The following is a 20,258-nucleotide window of genomic DNA, read 5'->3' as shown; positions in this document are numbered from 1 at the left end:
ATTTATGTTGACTTTTGTCAGTCACACTGTACAAAAGGGGTAGCACTACGACTGCAATTTAAACTCTCCCACATACTCTTACTTTGCAAGTGGCGTGTCACACTATAGATTTTTTTAAGGCTAAATACAAATTATTGTAAAAGTTGGAGATTATGAACATCTGACAACTCTTCCACACAACTCTCATACATTGCAAGGGACGTGTCACTCTCTCTCGCTGTCAAACAAACACACACACACACACACGCTATCTCCCCATCACAGTTAGGTAATTTTTCTTAAGGGGCTACGTAACGTTCATGAACATCCCGTTAGCAGGCAGATATCTAAACAACTGACTTTTGTAGGAAAAGCAAAACATATTTTTAAATTGCATTTCAATGACCAACTTTCTAAAAAGTATTTCCATTCGAATACGACGGCGTATTAGGGCCATTGTAGGAAAAAAACAAATACGGAGCCGGGGAGGGGGGTAATATTTGGATGCGGCAGTGTCTGTGGAGATCTTGAAGCGATAGTTCTTTGAAAAACAAAACACTATTTCTCCGCCTTTTTTCTCGCAGATTTGCGACTTTTCTTCCACTTTAATCTCAGGGAATAACCAAGTTTTTTTCTCGCAAATTATGACTTTAATGTCAGAAATTTTGTTTTTTCCTTGAAATATTACCCCCCTCCCCCGGCTCCATATTTTTTCTACAATGGCCCTAATAAGGAGCCGCAGTATTAGGTCTGTTTTTAATTCAAATTTATTTCACTTAAAAATGTATATATTTTGGGTACTCCTGCTTACCACTAGAGGGAGCTCACGTACCAACAGTGGTACGCAGACCACAGTTTGAGAACCAGTGATCTAGTGGCTACAGAAACATGTAGGCAGGATGTTGTTGACAGTTTGTACCACCTACAACAGAAATCCATTAACGACCCACTAAGAAGTCACCTTACAAAAGAAAACTTGGAAACTCAATGGAGCAAGTTTGCTTGTATACACCTGGAGACATGCTCAATGGCATCCTGGAAGAAAACCAGCTTGGTCTCCTTGGAAAAGGTCACGTTGTAATCATCGAGGTAGTCCTGGAGGACAGTCCGGATCTTACTCATGTCTGTCAGATCCTCGTACAGACGATCTTCTTTCTCTGCACCCACCTACAAGGGTTTAAGGGATGGAAGGCAGAAGGGATAAATAAAGGTTGTGTTGTCAGCGTAAACACGGAAATCTAATGTTCTCTGAACCTATCATGTGCTTTTTATAAGAACACCTGACCTTGATGAAATCTCCAAATATGATGGGCTGGTCCACAAAGTAAGAGGGCTCCAGATCAATACTGAAATATCTGCCTGGTGGAAAGAGAGACAGGGTGAAGCAGAGGGGTATTCTCCAACTGGTAAAGATGTTTAAAAGAGCGGAACATTGGTAGTCAGTAGTGCAACATGTGCAGGATTCGAACAGCTTGTGTATTCTTAAAAAGGGTTCTTACTGGCCATCTCAGAGACGATGGTGTTGAAGTAGGTCTTGTCTTGGTTGTTGATGAGTCGATCGTGGAACACCCGCTGACACTCATGGCAGAAGAGACGGAAGATCTGGTTCTTATCTCTCACTTGACTTGACTCACACTGCAACATGCCTGAACAACAAGTGAGGGAAATATGTGTGGAAGGGAGAATTGAAGTATTCACTTTGAGTAAATATGCATAATACTCAACCCTCTCAGGTCTAAGCCATTTTTTTCTATGTTTGGTCCACCTCATCTCCTAGTGTAATAATGCTTGTATAACCATACCCTGTACAGTCAAGTTATATACATCTTCTTTTTGAGGACATCTTAAGCTATCGGAATATGTATGCTACAGTGATGTCCCATGAATGTGTAAATATTTATATGACCATAAAGACAAAATAAAAAAAAAACAGAAATTGAATCTCTCAGATATTCATTAAATGACATCATTAAAATGACATGATTTTTGCAAATCAAAAGTTATGTAATTTTGTTACAAATAAGTCCGCACTGCCAGGGCGCACATCTCCAAAGGTGAATCTACATATTCATGCTGTTCTACTGATTATTTCAGTTGTTTTTTTCATATTCACAGTTCAGGGGTTAGGAGGAAGGTACTACTGCATTCTCATTTTATAGTCATTGGCCAAAATTTTCTACCATTCACCAACACAGCATCTGATTGGTAAAAAGTCTGTAACAAAGCCTCTGATTCAGAAGATCCAAAATGGATGGCTAATAGACCGCTAACAAAATTTGTCTTTTTCGTCATGAAAAACTGGATAAATGATCATTCAAGTCATTCATTGTTTGTTTTATCATTGTATGTTGTACAAAGTGGAACAGTGGTGCTAGCTTCTCGCCAAAACAAACCGTAAAATATAAAGATCATGAAAATGTAAATGTGTGGGACTGTCGCAGGGTGTTAAAACAAGCCATATCAGTCTTGGCCCTTCACCATATAAAGACAACAGTTATGAATACATATGAATGCAAATGCGATGTGATATCAACAATATCTGAAATTTGGGAAGAGCGGGCGATTGTTGATTGCTCCTCTCCAACAGTACCGTATCCATTGCTCAGGGGCACTGTGTGTTTGAGTAATGCACGCTGCATGTGTTGAACGAGCAGTGTGTAGAAAACAGTGCAACGAGACACTTGAGATCATCTCTGTGCTCTGATGATGCCTGCTGGCCAAAGGAAGGGAGCGAGAGAGGGAAACGAGGCAGAAGGGGTGCCGGCGCATATCATTTAGGAGCATCAGACTGAGGCAGGGCTTATAAAGAGACAAATTGGACTTACGTTGCATATTGCGGAGGAACACAGATTTAAACTCTTTGGGCAAATTCAAAGTTTAGTTTGTGCCATTGTTGTTATCTCTCTCAATATTAAGTTTGTACCATTTTAAAACTCAACAGATTTCATTAACCAAATATAAGGCTGTTCTATGCAGAGTCCGGGGAGCATCCAATCAGCTCCGCGTGAGCCTGCGCTACAAACACGTCTCACCTTGGACACACTTGGAGAGGTCTCTGAGATTGAAGACGTAGTGGGACTTTGCCGGAGTGGGCAGGAGATCAACACTCAAACGGTTGTAAATATCCACAGCTGCATCCACTATCTGTCCAGCGCAGTCCTTCACCTCTTGGGAAAACTCACTGAGGAAACCGTTCAGGATGGCCTGGAGGAAAGAGTGTCAGGGAGTAAAAGGTGAAAAATTTAACAATTCGGGTGAAATGGAGAAATGAAAACAAGTGAGAGATAGAAGAGTAAGATATTTGAATGCTTTAGATGCTAATTTGTACATTGATTGTTGTATGGTAAATGGACTGTATTTATATAGCACTCATATAGGCTCATCAACCGCTCAAAGCACTTTAGGGGTTAAAGGGGCAGTAAGGGATTTTGGAGAGAGCTTGTTTCTCTCTTTGCTGTTGTTGTGATTTTACTGCTCAGGACGGGATGCATCCTGCTGCATGGGAGTCTGACGCACTAACCACTAGGCCAAAACCGCATTTTCAGCGCGAGCACGTCTCTTAAGGTGTAGACAAGTGATGTTTAGAAACTGCACTCGCAGTGTTGTGTGGTGCGGTTCACACCATTTTTTTTTGTTTCCGATTTACAGACCCAGGGCTGCGCCCGACAGCTAACGGATAGTGAGGAAATATTTGCTTTGTTTTACAAAATGTGTATTGCATGCTGACTGGGGGAAGCAGGGATCGAACCACCAACCTTCGCACCTGCGGACGACCTCTCTGCCACCTGCGCGACAATGTCTGTTTTCTACATTAGTGTCTAGGTGTGCATGTATTCTCACTGTAAAGATCTGCTTGAGGCTGTTCTCCGATGGTGTGGGCAGACACAGCATGCTGAAGTGGCGGATGAATCGGGGGGTCACAGGGTTGCGTCCCCCTCCTGGAGGAGCACAAGCTGCTGCAATGGTCATGTTCTGTAGGAACGGATGGAAGTGGTAAGAAAGGCAGGATATTGTTGATTTTTTTTATAAAGGATGAAAGGGATGAAAATATGAACAGAGATAAGATACTTCATCAAATGTCTCGAGCAGTAAGGAGCATTGCAGCAAAGCCATAGTATATATCATGTCAGGGTTTTTTTTTATTCCAAAAACCTTTGAGGCCAACATGTCTTTTTCCCGAGAGAAAGGAATAAGACAAATGTTGGCAGGGAAATTGATCACATTCACCATTTGAGAAGGAGACAACAGTCGTTCCAATTCTAGCTTGTCTTTTGATGCACTGATTTTTGAAGATTTTCTGGTTTTAATCTTCAGACTACACATCAAATCCTCCTTGATATATCAGAATTCAGACTTAAAATTAAAAGAGCACTTCAGTGTAAGGTTGAGGTGTACGGAAAAACAAGTATACTGAATAGAATAGCAAGGTGATTGTTTTCATTTCATTTCCAGTTTCAAAATCACACAAACAAATCCTCCTTGAATATAACCACCTCTCCTCCAGTCACAACACTGATAACGCTGCATGAATGTGTTCGTGAGTGTGTGACGTTGTATGTCTGTGGTGCAATGCATCATCTCACAGGATTAATCATATACACACAGGTACGGTTTCTCCTGAATCTATTGCTTGTGTTACCGGCAGCATCACAAGGACACACGTGCACAGCAACACACATACAGCACACACACCCGACCACATTATAAGAAATCACATGCAGTCTAATGCACAACAGTTCCTGTGTGTGTGAGTGTGTACGTGTGTGTGTGTGTGTGTGTGTGTGTGTGTGTGTGTGTGGTAGTATTGCACAAGTTATTGCAGGAGACTATCTATAATTGCAGAATGTGGGTCCACGGCTAAAACACACATTCAGATGCAAAAACACAAAGGCGAACAAGATGAATGGGTTTCCCATAGAAACGGACAGTCTTCATTTGAACTCCAAGTAGAAGGCAAATTAAGTTGATGCTGACTGTGTAAAAACAAAAACTACAATATATGTACTCTTTGCAAAGAAAACCAATCTCGAACAAATCTTGAACATTAAAAAATGCAGCCAACTTTTTAAAAAACACGGCTGTTTGCAATTTTCAAATGAGTTAGATGAGAACATCAATATCAATTTCATATGAGTTAACAGCTTCTGGATGGTATATATACGATTTAGCACAAGGCCTGGAAAGCAAGACTGTTCTATTTGAGGAGTAAGACAATAAGACATCGAAGCTTACACGAAATTACAAAAAAACTAACAAATTGGAGCTAGTCTGGCCCAATGACAGCTGGTTTCAGTACCTGCGTGAAAGTCCTTTTGACATTCTGTCAACTTTGTTGAAGTGACACCTTACTCTCAAGCAAGCAAGCAAGCAATTTTCTAAAAATGTTGGAATGTTCCTTTATATGTAAATGGCCTGTCTAAGACATCTGTTCCAAATGACTATCTGTGGCAGAGTTTACTATTCTGTTTGCTGAATCATAAAAGGGACAAACACATCTATAGGCAACTACCAATTTAGGCAGCCAGAACCAGCTCAATGCACATGCACAGTCATAGATCCATGGCAAAGCAGCTCATAACGTTTGTGTAAATTTGTACCTCGATCTTCCTCCAGATGAACTTGTCTCTGTCGAAGAAGCCAGAAAAGTCTTGGAACTGACGCAGGAGCTCTATTGGCGGCTGAGAGCCATAACTGTCCAGCTTGGGCATATTCAGGTCATCCACAAAGACCACCAACCTCTTGTTACCAGGAGGACCTGGAGGGAGGGAAAGGGGAAAGGGATGAAGAGACAGGGAAGAAAAGGGTTAAAAGATGTGCGAGTGACAGATGGATGGAGGGCCAGATTAGTTGATATGTAGATGGACTGGGGAAGCAGTAAAACAAAGGACAACTGTATGAACTGATGGATGGCTATGTGAACAGAGGCACAAATATTTTTCAAAAATTCTGTGGTAATGCAGTTGTGAGCCAGTACTGTTTGTTGGTGCAGATTTAAATTGAAATTTTAAAAAAAGAAAGCAAAACATTGACTTTCAAGACTGTTAAGTGAGCAAAGCAGCCAGCAGATATTTTGGCGGGCGACAATTTCTTGTCACATGCTGTGATCGTCATTTCCGCTGAGTAAGGCGGCCACATTTCATTTTTCGTGACAAAACTACCCTGTTGGAAATCACACACTTTATTGAGTGTCATGACTGAAGCTATTTGACACAAAGGAGTGTTCTCTTAAAAAAGTCTTCCAGGGGGTCCTACCCAGGACGTTTTTCCTCTTCTTCTCCAGTTTGGACTCAATGATCTCCTGCGTGCAGGCGGAGGAGGTCTGAGCGGAGAAGCTGATGTAGACAGGAAGGTATCCTGCCTTTTCTTGGATGCTGTTGAGGAGGCCGCGAGCCACCACGGACTGCGAGCAACAGACAAGTGCTTTAATGACACTGACACCAAATTGCCTCTCGTCGGTGTTACAGTCTCTGATTTTCAATTAGTTTAATTTTCACAATAACAACAATTTATCGCTTGGGTTTTTCCATACACATATATTTAACAATCACTCACTCACTCAACCTACATATTGTATGTATTGTATTCAAGTTTATATGAATAGCTGCAGCAAGTACTGTATAGGTTTACATTTAGGATTTCAGCATGTATGGGATTTTAATAACCATAGGGTTTCCATTAGGGTTTGTTCTTCTTGTTTGTTTTGTTTTTTCACTTAAATTCAAAACTGCCCCCCAACAATGATCTTCCTCTTTACAGCCAAGATAGTGTTCCCTTAAGTATTGTTGAAAGGACATAAGTGTCCAAATGATTATCAACATGGCCGTCTAGCCAGAATATCTAAATTACTTTACTATTACTATCTATAATACGCCCTTCTTCCATCTACAGTATCATACACCACACTGTTGTGACCATCCAGGAATCCTCACCTTCCCCACTCCAGTGTCACCGGTGAAGAGCACAGAGCGCTGCACGGAGAGAAGTTTCTCCATCAGGTATCCATAGCGGACCGTGTCTGTGGTGGGAACCAGCATCTCGAAAAAGGGCTGCTCTATGTCGTAATGGAATGAAGGGATTATCGCCTCCCACGTCTCCAAACGCTTCTGGTTGAAGTTCATGTACACGCTCCACATGGTGCCGTTCTTCGGGAGCTACACGGCACATATTAATGCAAATTAATGAAAACACATGCAAACACTATAGGTAATGTCAACGTTAGACTTAACGTAATTAGAGAAGACAAACAAATCCTTAGAAATTCAGGAATGAAGAAAGTTATCCTGCCTTCATGAACCTCACACTCACTTGCTCAATCCACCTTAGGCTAATTGAGCGGTGTTCTGCCCCTGTCAGTAAGACGTTCTTTTATTCATCTGCCACCCCTGCCAGTCAATTCAAACCCCTCAAACAATTAGCTTTTCCATTTCCTGCAGGGCTGAAGGACTCATAATATCAGCCTCTGCCCTGTTTCGTCTCCTTCTACGCCAACTCAGTCTTTGCAGATAAAAAACTACTTTTGCAATTCTATTACCCATATTTCATATTTCTCTACAGTTGGCACAGTATAATAAAGATATGCAGGACTTTTACAACATTGGCACACAGCTCATCCTTTTATCTGAGTTATCGTCCCAAAGTGTAATCCACAGAAGGTATTACTAAAATGTACAATGTGGTTGCTCTTTCTTAATGTCTTCATTACACATGAGCTACTGATATCATAGAGTAGGGTTCCCCTTCAGATTTGCTGTGGTCCAGCAAGATACAGCCAGTGTGAAAAGTACTTTGGTGTTTTATATAATACGAGCTAACTTTCAGGCCTTTTCACGTAATTCATGCTAAAACCAGCAAGCGCATTGGAACATTAATTTGACTGAGAAGTGGGAATCAGGGACAAAATATGCTTTGAGTCTGCAAATATTCCAATATGGTGCGAACACCAGTCATGCAATTCATCTATTCCTGTATGTATCTGTGGGTTTGGTGCGGATGTGAATACCTTAGCAATGTTGTTATCTGCAAACTGCTCTCTGACAAAGCTGTCAAAAGCATCGCAGTGAGAACTGGTCAGGTTGCCACCGACTGACCACAGGTAGCAAAATATGAAGGTCTGGCATAGTACACCCCCGAGGTCCTTGGAATCCTGACACCAATACAAACATGATGGTGGAGAAGAAAATGGCTCCATCAGTAAGTAATGGCATAGGTGAACGTTAAGTATACACATAACCCTACACGGAATTAGTGATGTGATCGAGATGAGCCATGACCTGCACTAATGGACTGGTGCTTGTGTGGCATCAATTGAAATAGACTAAAGTGACAGTACTTTTTTTCTTTATATAGTGTCTATCATACCATATTGAGGTCTGGCCCTCCTGCGCCCAGCAGCAGAGCCTCCAGCAGGTAGCACATAGTGGTGACTTTACTGATTTCCACCTGGCGGATGACCTGGGTACAGTGCTTCAACACAAACTGGAGGCCGCTCTCAACGTACTGCTCAAACAGCTCCAGCAGGCTGGTGCGCACTGGGTCTGGGAGCTGGAGGACAAAGAAGATGATGAGAGGGGAGCAAGGGAGAGTAGGGGTCACGCAGTTATCTTATTGTCAAAACCTTTATCTACACAACCACAGAAATAACCTGGACAAGTAAACAAGCCGTTGGTTTGAAGAACTGCACTGGAGAGAGGAAAACTGTGAATTACTATAAACATTGGGTAATGCGTTCCCTGGGAGAGACAGACTCCTTCAGTTAAATTTGCAAAGTGGAAATCAATACATAATTATCAAACCTCTAATGACCCAACTCCACAAATTTGCGGAAATATGATCAAAGTTATTGCCAACGACGCAAACTGCAACACTTAAACTAAAAAAAGAAAGTCCCCTCCTAAAAAAAAAATGCTGCTTGACCCCAGCGAGGACCGTATCACTCTCACTGAGAGCTATAAACTTTTATGTGATGTGATGTGCTGCCATTAACGTTTTTGCTGATTTTGAAGTTCCACCGCTCGTAATGTCAGAAAAGGGACATTACTGGCTGTTGGGAAGTCAGCCACAGTTTAAAAGAGAGAGAATACAAGAGCAACGATGGGGACAGATGAAACATTCGTAATTAGTGATATAAAGTGTGTTAATGTGTATTTGAAGCCCACAACTTGGGACTGTGCAGAACTATGACCTGAGAAAAAAAACTATAAACACAACCCTATAAACATGTAGTGCTACAAACGATTTCAAAGCACATTTTATCCTACATTTATTTGCAACTCTGTATATAGTTCTGTTTAAAAATCTCTGGAAATAAAAACCTTGTTTCCGAGACCACTGATCCACGTCTGGACATAGGGCATCCACTTGAGATCCTCAGGATCAATATATACCATTCCACAGCGACTGACTGTGGCTGGAGATGCCACAGCTAAGTCCTGGACCTGAAAAACACAAGTTATACACTATACCTTTATGGACATACCAGCTTCTACATTTAAAAGCTAATGACAAGGCAATAAAGGAGCACAACATAATGTAGAATCCATTATTGACCCATATTCAACATTGTGAATGTGATTTAGAAATCTTGCATATCGACCATGCAAACACACAATGTTCGGCTCTAACCTCAAACACCATATGTATGGATGGTGTCAGTTTAATCCGTTCGCTGTTCGCCAAACAGAGCATCTTGTTGTCGTCCAGCACGGTGTTCATGTTCTCAATCCACAAAGCATCGACCGGCCCGTCACAGATCACCCATTTGTGTTCGTCAGTGGTATCGTTGACCGCGTCACGGACGCTGAGCGCCATCAGTCCATCACGCCACTCCATGGTCAAGGTGTTAACCTGAGGAGTTGAGGTAAATAATGAATGTATGTAGAGAGAGAAGTGAACAAGTCGTTGTGTCATCTACAATCAAGTCTATAGCACCTCTCCGTAGAGCTCTCCCATTGTGACGGATTTAGGGTTGAGGACATAGGTCTTGACGGGCTGATAGAAGGGGTTGCTATCCATGTGCCCAGTGCGATGGAGGGTCTCCAGTGTGTCTATCAGGATGGTGTAGACAGTGGTCTTACCTCCACCCGTAGGCCCTACCAACATCACACCATGACGCACTAACATGGTCTCATAGAACTGGATCACCTGGTCATAGGAACACACAAAAATAAAGTGGATGCATTTCAGATGTGTCAAAGATGGTTCCTTGCTGTTCAAATGAAACACACCCATAGAAACAAGCTACAGCTTTCGTTTTGCGATGGTGGCATGAAACAGAAATAACTTTTAATGCCTGCATGGCTGGATACCAACAGAGAAGTTGGAATGTGGATGAACCAACCCTTCAAACGATAAGGCTGACAATATACATTTTTTTGTGTCAAAAGAATTAAACGAAAACGCAGAAACAACAATGCAATGATGCTGCGAACAAGTATCACAACACCAATGTTGACCTCCAACCAGGGTGCGATTTGTGGAAGAAGCAGATGGGGGATGACTCTGTCAGGTGTGACAGGGTGGCTTCCAACCCCCGTCCATCGGCATGGGAGGCTGACACGCAGGGAGCTACAATTCTTAAGCGCCAGCATGAGCCGATAGCACGTCTCTTAACGTGTCGCCGAGTGATGTTTACAGTGCACTGCACAGCACTCGACTGGCCGGACCACCGTTCGAAACACATACAGGAATTAAATCCCCCTTCCAAATATTTGTGCTTGGTGACATTCTGAAAAGCCGTGCAGTGATCAGGGCTAATGGAAACAGGATCATTAGGTAAATTAACCGCAATGTCTCCGTGGGACGAGCGCTGACGGGCTGGTCCATTTCTGATTTTATCGGCAAATCGCACTCTGCCTACAACTATTATAAACACACGATTGAGCCGAATGACAAATTGTTTCGAGTCAATCCCACATACAAGGGTCTGGTGCCCTAAGTTCTCACTAATGCAGCAAACATGTATTAATTCATGACTGAAACTAGTCCCAACAAATGCACCTATTTACTGTAGAATGAATACACATCTGTTTCAAGAAGTCTTTTTTAATAATTAAACTATATATTTGGGACTGATTTGTATCTTCAGTAGGAAAAAATGGGAGAGACAGACATCATTGAGACACAGACAAATAAATGTAATAAGTTAGAATTCATTGACACTAAGTAAATTAATAATAGCACCAGCCTTGATCTTTAAAGTGATTATACTGTGGTAAATTCAAAAGTGTTTTACAAAGCAATGTATGTATGTATGTATGAGAAAAAAAAGTTTATGAACTTAAAATAATAAAGGATAATATTCACTTTTCCCACTTGTACTGTACCTTCTTGGTCATGCTAAGAAGCGGCTGCAGGTTGCGCTTAACCAGAGATTCCAGGATGGTGGACTGCAGCACACCGTAGTCATGCTCAGGGATGCACACACCAGGGAAGAGGTCTGATAGGATACCACTGGAGGGGGGGTGGCATAGTACACACAAGCACGGTTTTCCCATGTAACAACACATAGAACAAGTTACAGTATGTGTGCATTTGGAGAAAAAGGAAGGTGTGACAGGCTCACCCAAAAAGCACAGCATCATCAGTGAGGAACTTTGGCAGGTTGGAATCCCTCAGTGCTCTGATAAGAACCACGTCTTCACTCAGGTTGGGGTTTTCTCTCTTTAGAGACCTAAGATCACACACACACACACACACACACACACATCATTATTATTATTATTTTTTACCTTATTCATGAATTATTTTCTTTGAGTCATTTGTCTATATAATTATAAATGTATTCTTTGTTACTTTACATGGTCGTACAGTAGGACATTGCCCAGTTCTCAGTATACATGTTGTTCAGTGTTGCATTATTTTTCATTACATTAAAAAGGGGGGTGAATAGACTTGGTGTCAACACAGCCAGCTCTTCAAAGGCAGTTAGTCAATTTCAATGAGATTATGAATTAGTATGTGGGAAAATTGATGTAATAATGGGCAAATTAATTAATGGAAAATAAACTCATTAAAAATGTAGATGTAATAACGACGATTAGTGGCCAACGTGAGCTGCATGTTTAAAATTACAACATGCCGGCACCACTCAGTTATGAGAAACCGGGTACAAAGGCATCAAAAACATTAAGGCGGGAGATAATGAATATGTCCTCGGCATCGAACAAGCAGACTCAGAAGAGTAATGTCTACGCAAAGAGAGACAATGAATCACAAGCCAATTACAAAAGTTCCCTGAGCAACAGCTAATAAACAACAGGCGAAACTAGGACTTTCACCACATATAATCAGGAGAATCCATTTAAATCTACTTCTCCACCCACGCACACCAGGAAACACTGTGTGTTTGCTGTCTTCAACTTTGTCTACACCTCTTCTTGTGTCTCAACACTCATTCACCTGAGGTACGAGGTGGAAGTGAAGGAATTTCACACAGATGCAACATGATGAAATGAGTCAGAGGCTTTTTCGCTGCACTCTGCATCATCGCTAATATGTAGTATATAAGTACAGTTTTGGCTTTTACATTGAATAACCTTTTTAAAACATTATAATATTCAATAAAATTAAATAATTCCTGTATATATGAGAGTTCAACACCAAAGATGACCATGTCTAGCTCAATGATGATGATGACAGCCTTGTGCTGAGAAGCAAATTTTCCAATTACAATTTTCAAAGTGCCCCTCCACTCAACAAAAGTCTATTTTTTGTTACTTCAGTTTTTAAATAGTCCTTTTTCCCCTTTGCCTTCATTTGGGTCCTGCTCCTTCAAACCCGTGACACTTCGACCTAACTATACTATTTAATTACTACACAAAAATATTATTTAATGATTCAAATGTATAGTACCTAATGTAAAATATTTCACCTAATGTAAAGTATCAGATAAAAGCAGAATTGACCTTAATTCTGCTGCTCTTGTATATATTGAATAAAAAAATTAGGTGTACCTATAGCTGCTGGGCTGGCTGCATTTGTTTTCATTTATTATTGTATTTAGACCTAACTATACTATTTACCTATTGTAAAAAATATACTTTATTGATTTAAATGAAAAAGTAGTGAATGTTATATATCAGATATAAGCATTTTAACACCATGTATGCATATTGCATATTCTACTGCAACTCTCCAAGGGGGGGGGGGCACTGGGGTGGCCAGTATTTCATTGGGGGGGCATGTGTTATTTGAATATCATATATATATATTCCTATTCATTCATCAGTCTCAGAATTCCTCAATGAGGGAAAGAGAGTGGATGGTTTCCAGGCCCATTTCAGAGGGTTGTTTTTTTTAACGTGGGGGAGGGGGGGGGGGCGGGTAAACAATGTTAAAAGAATATTAGGCATAGCAGATTATTTTTATATACTTTAAAATGTGACTGGAGGGGTTCTTTAATCTTTAACAGCACACTGTACATCACGATGGAGTATTCGGGCCACATTGAGAGAAAAAATGTTTGGAGACTTTGAGAATGAAGTCATAGTATTAAGAGAATAAAGTTGTACTATTACAAGAAAAAAAGTATAAGAATAAAGTCATGTGTGTGTGTGTGCGCGTGTGTGTGTGTGTGTGTGTGTGTGTGTGTGTGTGTGTGTGTGTGTCACAATTGCAGTGCTTGTTTGTCTCTACAGCTGAATGCACGTGTGCATCAGTGTACGCATGAGTGTGATGCTCTGACCCCGCCATGACCAGGACAGACTTGACGGCTCTCATGCCAAAGTCGTAGTGGTCCTGCTGGGACAGCTGCTCAGAGCATAGCTTGTACAACTGGGTCATCTTCCTTGCCAGGGTCTTACTGGATTCAAATCCCTCTGAGTACAAAATCACCTGGAGGGAGGGACATGAGCAAGGGAGTTAAAACCCCTTTGTAGACAATAAATACAGTATGCAAGTAGTTGTGTGTGCAGAGATGCAACTCTTTACCTCAGCAATAAGTGCATAGTTTGGCACCATCATGGCTATGGGTCTAAAGAGAGCTTTGAGGTTGTCAGGTAGCTCTGTTCTTCCAGCGTAGCCAGGGTTCATCGTGATGAATGCGGCGCATGTCATCACAAGCTTGATCTCGCGGCCCTCAAATCGGAACCTCGACATCTGCATGACGAGCAGAGTTGAGTGAGATTTTCTTGTTTATGTGCGAGTACGATGTTTGTCTTTAACCACCCAGTAGAGTGTGTTGCAGTGCCCCGTCATTACTGGTTAGATTTCCAAAAGGGCAGCTAAAAATCACAGAAAAACATTCAAACTAAGTGTTAATTAAGCCCTGGACACACTACACGATTTTCTAAGTCATCAGATCACTGTACGGTTCACACTACACAATGTGCTGTCTTGTAATCCTAGGCTTTCAGTCGTATCTGCGACGGGGGGTTCACACACTAACCGATCCTTCACCAGGAAAAATGGCTCCAAAGCACATTTTTTCCCGAAAACACACGCAAGAAGTGACACGGGAAAGTATGCGGTACACGCGTGAAACAGGACTTGTTTGTCACTTTCATGATGGACGTCAAAAAGAAACTGTTCAATTTATTGCAGGAAACTCTTATGTTGACAGGTCAGAAACGGGACATAATTTGAGCGGACGTAATTTGAACAGACGCTCTGCGAACAGAGAGAAATAATTTGACGGGTTAATATGTGGTCCCGCATTAAAGTCAGCTCGAGGTTACGCTCATCATCTGTTGCAGTGAAAACGCACAACATGACAGAAAGAAAATCAGACACAATCAGACACACGGAAAAGGCAGAGGATATGGGTGAGGAGTGTTGTCGTTTTGTTGTGCTACAGTGCTTCGCCCTTGTTCCCAGGTTGACGCACTCCCTGCCTGTCACATCACAGCTCACGCTGGAGGTGCTCGCTCCCCGACTTGTCCAGATATTTAGCATGCTAGATATCTAAAAAACGTCGGCGAGGCCTCGGTGAGTCACTTTGATCGCGTCGTTGATAGTTCGAGTGACGATTTGTGTGTCCCGATTTTCCTCCGACTTGTTGCAATTCCAGGATTTGACGGCGAGCTGAAAATCTGGCTTAAAATCGTGTAGTGTGAACTCGCCATTAATCTCTTTTAATCAGGACACAAATATTAAGGAAACATGTGAAGATACAAAATAATCTAACAGTGACCAAATCTGATGCCAGATAATCATCACATTGGTCCAGTGGCATTAAGTGTCAAATTGTAAACTGACTGACCCTGGAGATCTGTGAGGCATATTGCTTAGGAATGTGTGCGGTATTTAATTTGTCTTGTATACAATGTTGAAAGTGTGCATGCGTGTCTATGAGGGGATACCTTGGCAGCTTTGGCGTTTCGTATGGTTATGAGCTGCTGAGCAATCACAGACAACACCTCAATGTCGATTCGGTTGAATTCGTCAAAACAGCACCAGGCTCCCGACTGAGCAAGCCCACTGAAAAAGCGGCCCATCATCTGCAAGAAGTTAGTTTGATTGGTTTAAAATAACAGTAACTGTGATTCCAGTAATAAGTTCCAAAAAAGTAAAGGTAAAAAGGTGAGATTGTGTCTTGTGCTTTTTAAGTGTTCTTAAGCAGGAGCCATGCATGCAAGAAAACATATGTATGCAGGAGGAAGGTAGTATCAGGACATGTCATTACTCATGCCTTACATTGTGCTACCTGCACCACTTCCTTGAGTGACATAAAAAGTGCCTCACAACACAAAAGTACCTGTTCAAAGGTATTAATATCTCAAGGACGGTGGTAATAAATGCTGCTAAATGGAGTGTAGAGGAGTGGATTGCTAGCACCATTAAATCAAAGCCCAATCCATACAGTTCTAATATAATCCAGGTGTCTTCTAGCAATAAATAACTACAGCAGACAGAGGGAATAGCTTTCCGGCTTTTCATGCCAGTGTGCTGACTCCAACCTTGTTGCAGTGCAAGACACAACACTATTTAACATTTAACAGAAATTCACAGCACGTCTCAAGTCAAGGGCCCGATCTGAGGTTCTGAGGGCTTATAAAATAAAGATTAACAGACACATGATTGTAGGTAATTATTAACGGATGAAATGCAGTGTATGCTTTTTGTGTGTTTGTCAGCAGATCATGGTCGGTAACAAGTGAATGGTGTGCACAAACTGAAACAATGAATAACTCATATGTATGTACCACAAGAGCTGTCAATTAATAGCAGGATCAAATCTTGATTTTTGGGTTTCAATTTGTTTGGATTTGACACATACACTACTTCCACTAAAATGGTAATACTATAAATGCACACAATTAAACATTAAAGGCCATTATCAGTCAGATATGCCACCTGTCACCCAGACAGTTGCATTCATGACATACAGTACATGTTATGTTCCTCACACGATGGGGCAAGTTACAGACAAATTCACTAAAGAACCTAAAGGAAAAAGGATTGAATCTGAAGTGAGGTTATGCTTGAGCAGCACACAACCATGGTTTCAATTAGTGTATCAGTGGTTTTAGTGGCTTCAGTGGCTTTTGCAATAGTGCCATCTACAGGCGTCAATTGGTAGGCACAGTCAGAGTGAGAAAGTTAATGGGAACAAAAGAATACTGGACATATACAGTAGGTGAAGAGGTGATGGGACAAATGATGAAGTACTGTGTGTGACAATAAGACGACAAAAGAAACAGGAAGTGTAAGAAACAGAAAGACCTTATAGTCAAGCCCATCGGAGCAGTTGAAGACCACACACTGTATGGCCAGTGCCTTGGCCAAGTCCTTGGTGGTCTCTGTTTTGCCTGTTCCTGCCGGCCCAGCTGGGGCACCTCCCAAGTCCAACTGGAGAGCCCCCATCAAACACAGGTAGCAACGGTCCTGAACATTAGAAAGAAAGGAGAGGTACCCGTAATAAATACAAGTATAGTATTTATTATGAAGTTCTGTCATAGTGGAAGCTTGTCTGACTGATCTGTGTTTCCTGTTTGCCTGCATAGCTTTGACGTTTTATACTGTGTTACCGTGAGCGGTGTGATGACCAGCCGTGGACAGGCTCCCAGGTATTCATAGCCGTAAATGTAAGTGGACAGAGCCATTTTGGCTACACAGTTGTCTATGTCCATGTCCCAGTAGTATCGTAGCTGTCTCTGCCATTCAAAGTTAGTCCTGGAATCCACCTTGAAAAAAAGTTATTTTAAAGTGGTGAATTATTACAAATCTCACAGGGAAATCCACAGTCAGCTTCTGCACCTACCAAACCAAACCAAGAACAGACAAGCACACAAGCTGCTTCATGGTGTTTGTGTGCAAAACACTGCTATTGTACCTTCTGCCGGACCAGATCTGTGACAATGTCTCTGGCATGGACATCGATGGTGATGAGGGCAGTAATGATACTACGGTGTAAAGTAGGGAGTTGTCCTCGCACCAATGCCGCCAGGGAATTTAGCCTCTGAAATACACAGAAAATGCGCACACAACCACATAAACATTCTTGAGATTTAAAGTTAAAATTAGCTGAGCAGTGTAGAGTTATTTTTGTCACATTAAATTTTAAACCGGATAATGAGGAAAAAAGCAGACTGTGTAGCAATTAGGGAGGATTACATCGACGTTGGTGAGTTCAAATTCCTGTAGGGCAGCAAAGTGGTCGTGGTCTCCATCCAGGCAATCATCCATGTCCCTGCACCACATCATCTGTGAGATGGTCAGCACCACCTGGCGGACACACACAGACTAATGTTAAATGCCTTCATTTAAAAGAAAACAATGGCAATTTAAAAAAAAAGGAAGTAAACAACCATAGAATCACAATACTTCTAAATGTTAGCAAAATATTATAAAAGTTAAAAACCAAAAGTGTAATTTACCGGCAACTACATGAAATGTGTACATAAAATGTGTGTGTGTGTGTCTGTGTGTGTACCTGCGATGGATGTCCAGCCACCACCCATTCCTCCCTAGACTTCAACTGGTAGTCTGTGATGGCTGCCTTGCTGAGACGTTTCAGCGAGGCGAACATAGCCTCCTCCACATTGCAAAGCCAATCTTCCACATTGCCTTGTGCCTTCAGACCTTTAGTCAGAGCCACCTGCACTTCCACACAGAAGAAAACGATTTCAGCAAAGGACATGATGACATCTGTTTTGTCTTTTTTATTATCATTAAGGATTCACTGTGAATCAGTTCCCACTGCCTTTATTTGCCCTGTGGGATTATAGGACTGCTATGGCCATAACTTATAACCCCTTGTCAGTTTCAGTAGGTGTACATGGATGACAAGCCCCACGTCTGACACGGTGGCTGACTGAGCAATCGGTGCACGCAAAATTGCCAGTGCACTCATCCTCCTTGTTGCAGAATTCCCAAAATTCGAACACAATTTCATGGCAATAACCGCTATCGTTCAAATTTACAACTGTGGAGAGACTGGTCCTCATCTGGGGAAAAAGAAACCACAGGATACCTGTCGTGTAAGACGAGACCATTTAAGCGGCTGTGGCTCTCGAAGTAGAGGCGCTCGTTCACCACCTAAGCTTCCCCTAGTCCTTGGGCAAGACACTTAACCCTAAATCACCTATGACTGCTCTTCTGGCAGTGTATGAATGTGACAGAAAATGCGCGGTAAATAGCAGCGCTGTATGAATGTGTGTGTGACTGTGACTTGCACAGTAAAAGCGCTTTGAGTAGTCGATAAGACTAGAAAAGCGCTATATAAATATAGTAAATTTACCATAGTCCATTTTCATTTTTTTTTCAAATGAGAGTTTTGGCATGTCCACTTTTTGCTCCAATTACTGCTTGTATGAGTTTTTGCATAATTGGAGAATCTAATTTATTCTAGCGCTCCTTCAGGGTTGTTAAGTAGGGCAAAAGTGATGTCAGCTCAAGATGGCTGACAAGGTTAAATTGTGTCATGGCCTGCACAGTGAGGAAGGTAGTGTGAGAGAGTTTTTTTTTCTTTCTTTCGCACTCACTCACGCTCCGTCTCAGCTAGGACTGAAACAAGAGAAGAATAGGGGGGAGTAAAATACAATCAGACAGCGTGACGAGCAAAAGTGTTAAGGTTACTCAAACCTGACCTTCTCTCCCTCAGGAGAAATCATATACAGGATGTCTTTGCTGTATATGGTCTTCTCTTCGGCCTGTCCGGCATCCAGCACTGTTCCTGTAGTTCCAGCAGGCTCTTTAGGCAGCAGAGCAAACTCCAGTCGAATAATGGCATCAAAACACTTCCTGAGGTGTGGCTGCACAGCTTGGGGGTTTCTTGTCTGGGCCAAGATCTTCAGCAGCTCATCATTAGATAAGAAGTAGAACCTGCAGGGAATAGTTAAAGGACGATTATCAGAGTATTCAACACTACACACAGGAACATAATGGTTAAATACTCAGTGCATAGATATTTACATTAAACAATGGTTATCCGCCAAGGTGGGGGAAATGCAAAGCAGCATTCTATATATACTCTTACATTTCAAATTAAGTTGGCCTGCCGGGAAAACTACTAAGCAACAGAGGAAGTGAAATTAAAGCAAAAGGTTTAGAAAGATAAGAACGATGAATGAGTATGATGAAAATGTCTGCTCTCAAACTATGTGATAAACAAAGCATGTGTGTACCTGGGGAAGATGACTCTCTTGGACTCGAGGTAGGCTTCCAGACACTTCTGTATGTCATCCAGAAGAACATTGTTTTGCTGAAAGGTCCCCAACAGATCTGTAAAGGATCAAATTTCATGTTTCCACTCTGTGTTTACCTGAGCGAGTACATGTATGATCATGTGTATCTGTCTGCCCATGTCCACAAACAGAATAAATGTCTTATTGTCAATGTTTTCCACAAAGTGCAACTCGTACGATCACCTACCAGGATGTGTGGATGCTCTAAGGGCATTGGGCATCTTATTGGCCCTCGCCATGATCTCCTTCCAGGACTTGTCCACCTTAAGGAACATCTTAGCCTCCTCCGGCAGCTGCCTATTGATGTCTGGTGCTAAGAAAATACTCTCCAGGTAAAGCCAGTTCCTCTGGCATATAAGCCACTCATCCTGTAAAGGAACGGTGAAAGGGGTCAGCGGGCACAATGTGAGCTGAGGGAGAATTAAAGACGCAGAAGAAATAAATATTATAAATAAACTGCAGTCTTTAATGTGTCACTGTTAGTTTGTGAATGAAATGAAATATAGGACTCAATAAACATTAACTAAGCGTAATTTCCTTTGCAGCCAGTAGGGGAAGCTACTGTGCTACATTTGAGGCTACCTTTTATTTCAGAACAATCACTTGCAGTTGCGGCCACATGTAAGATCATTCTACTGTACTGGTTTCCACAGTACA

General features: G+C 41.8%; 1 protein-coding gene across 3 annotated transcripts in view; it reads right to left on the bottom strand.

Moving 5' to 3' along the window:
- Positions 1-20,258, bottom strand: part of dnah6 (dynein, axonemal, heavy chain 6) — a 60,528-nt gene that overhangs the window by 26,779 nt on the left and 13,491 nt on the right. For all 3 annotated transcript variants that reach the window (XM_035637613.2, XM_047334012.1, XM_035637612.2), the window contains 26 exons: positions 19,789-19,969; positions 19,542-19,638; positions 19,005-19,239; positions 17,849-18,013; positions 17,530-17,640; positions 17,249-17,374; positions 16,944-17,099; positions 16,639-16,800; positions 15,276-15,413; positions 13,906-14,073; positions 13,661-13,809; positions 11,540-11,647; positions 11,301-11,427; positions 9,907-10,119; positions 9,601-9,822; positions 9,291-9,413; positions 8,338-8,520; positions 7,979-8,122; positions 6,909-7,130; positions 6,232-6,379; positions 5,577-5,734; positions 3,820-3,951; positions 3,012-3,183; positions 1,479-1,625; positions 1,265-1,338; positions 992-1,146 (listed from right to left, as the gene is read on the bottom strand). In XM_035637613.2, coding sequence (XP_035493506.1) covers positions 992-1,146; positions 1,265-1,338; positions 1,479-1,625; positions 3,012-3,183; positions 3,820-3,951; positions 5,577-5,734; positions 6,232-6,379; positions 6,909-7,130; positions 7,979-8,122; positions 8,338-8,520; positions 9,291-9,413; positions 9,601-9,822; positions 9,907-10,119; positions 11,301-11,427; positions 11,540-11,647; positions 13,661-13,809; positions 13,906-14,073; positions 15,276-15,413; positions 16,639-16,800; positions 16,944-17,099; positions 17,249-17,374; positions 17,530-17,640; positions 17,849-18,013; positions 19,005-19,239; positions 19,542-19,638; positions 19,789-19,969 — 4,016 coding nt within the window. The remainder of the gene's footprint in view (positions 1-991; positions 1,147-1,264; positions 1,339-1,478; positions 1,626-3,011; positions 3,184-3,819; positions 3,952-5,576; positions 5,735-6,231; positions 6,380-6,908; positions 7,131-7,978; positions 8,123-8,337; positions 8,521-9,290; positions 9,414-9,600; positions 9,823-9,906; positions 10,120-11,300; positions 11,428-11,539; positions 11,648-13,660; positions 13,810-13,905; positions 14,074-15,275; positions 15,414-16,638; positions 16,801-16,943; positions 17,100-17,248; positions 17,375-17,529; positions 17,641-17,848; positions 18,014-19,004; positions 19,240-19,541; positions 19,639-19,788; positions 19,970-20,258) is intronic.

This window comes from Scophthalmus maximus, chromosome 8 (genome assembly GCF_022379125.1).
Source record: "Scophthalmus maximus strain ysfricsl-2021 chromosome 8, ASM2237912v1, whole genome shotgun sequence".
NCBI lineage: Eukaryota > Metazoa > Chordata > Actinopteri > Pleuronectiformes > Scophthalmidae > Scophthalmus > Scophthalmus maximus.
The sequence above is the reverse complement of the archived record's forward strand: the minus strand, read 5'-3'. Positions and strand labels throughout refer to the sequence as shown.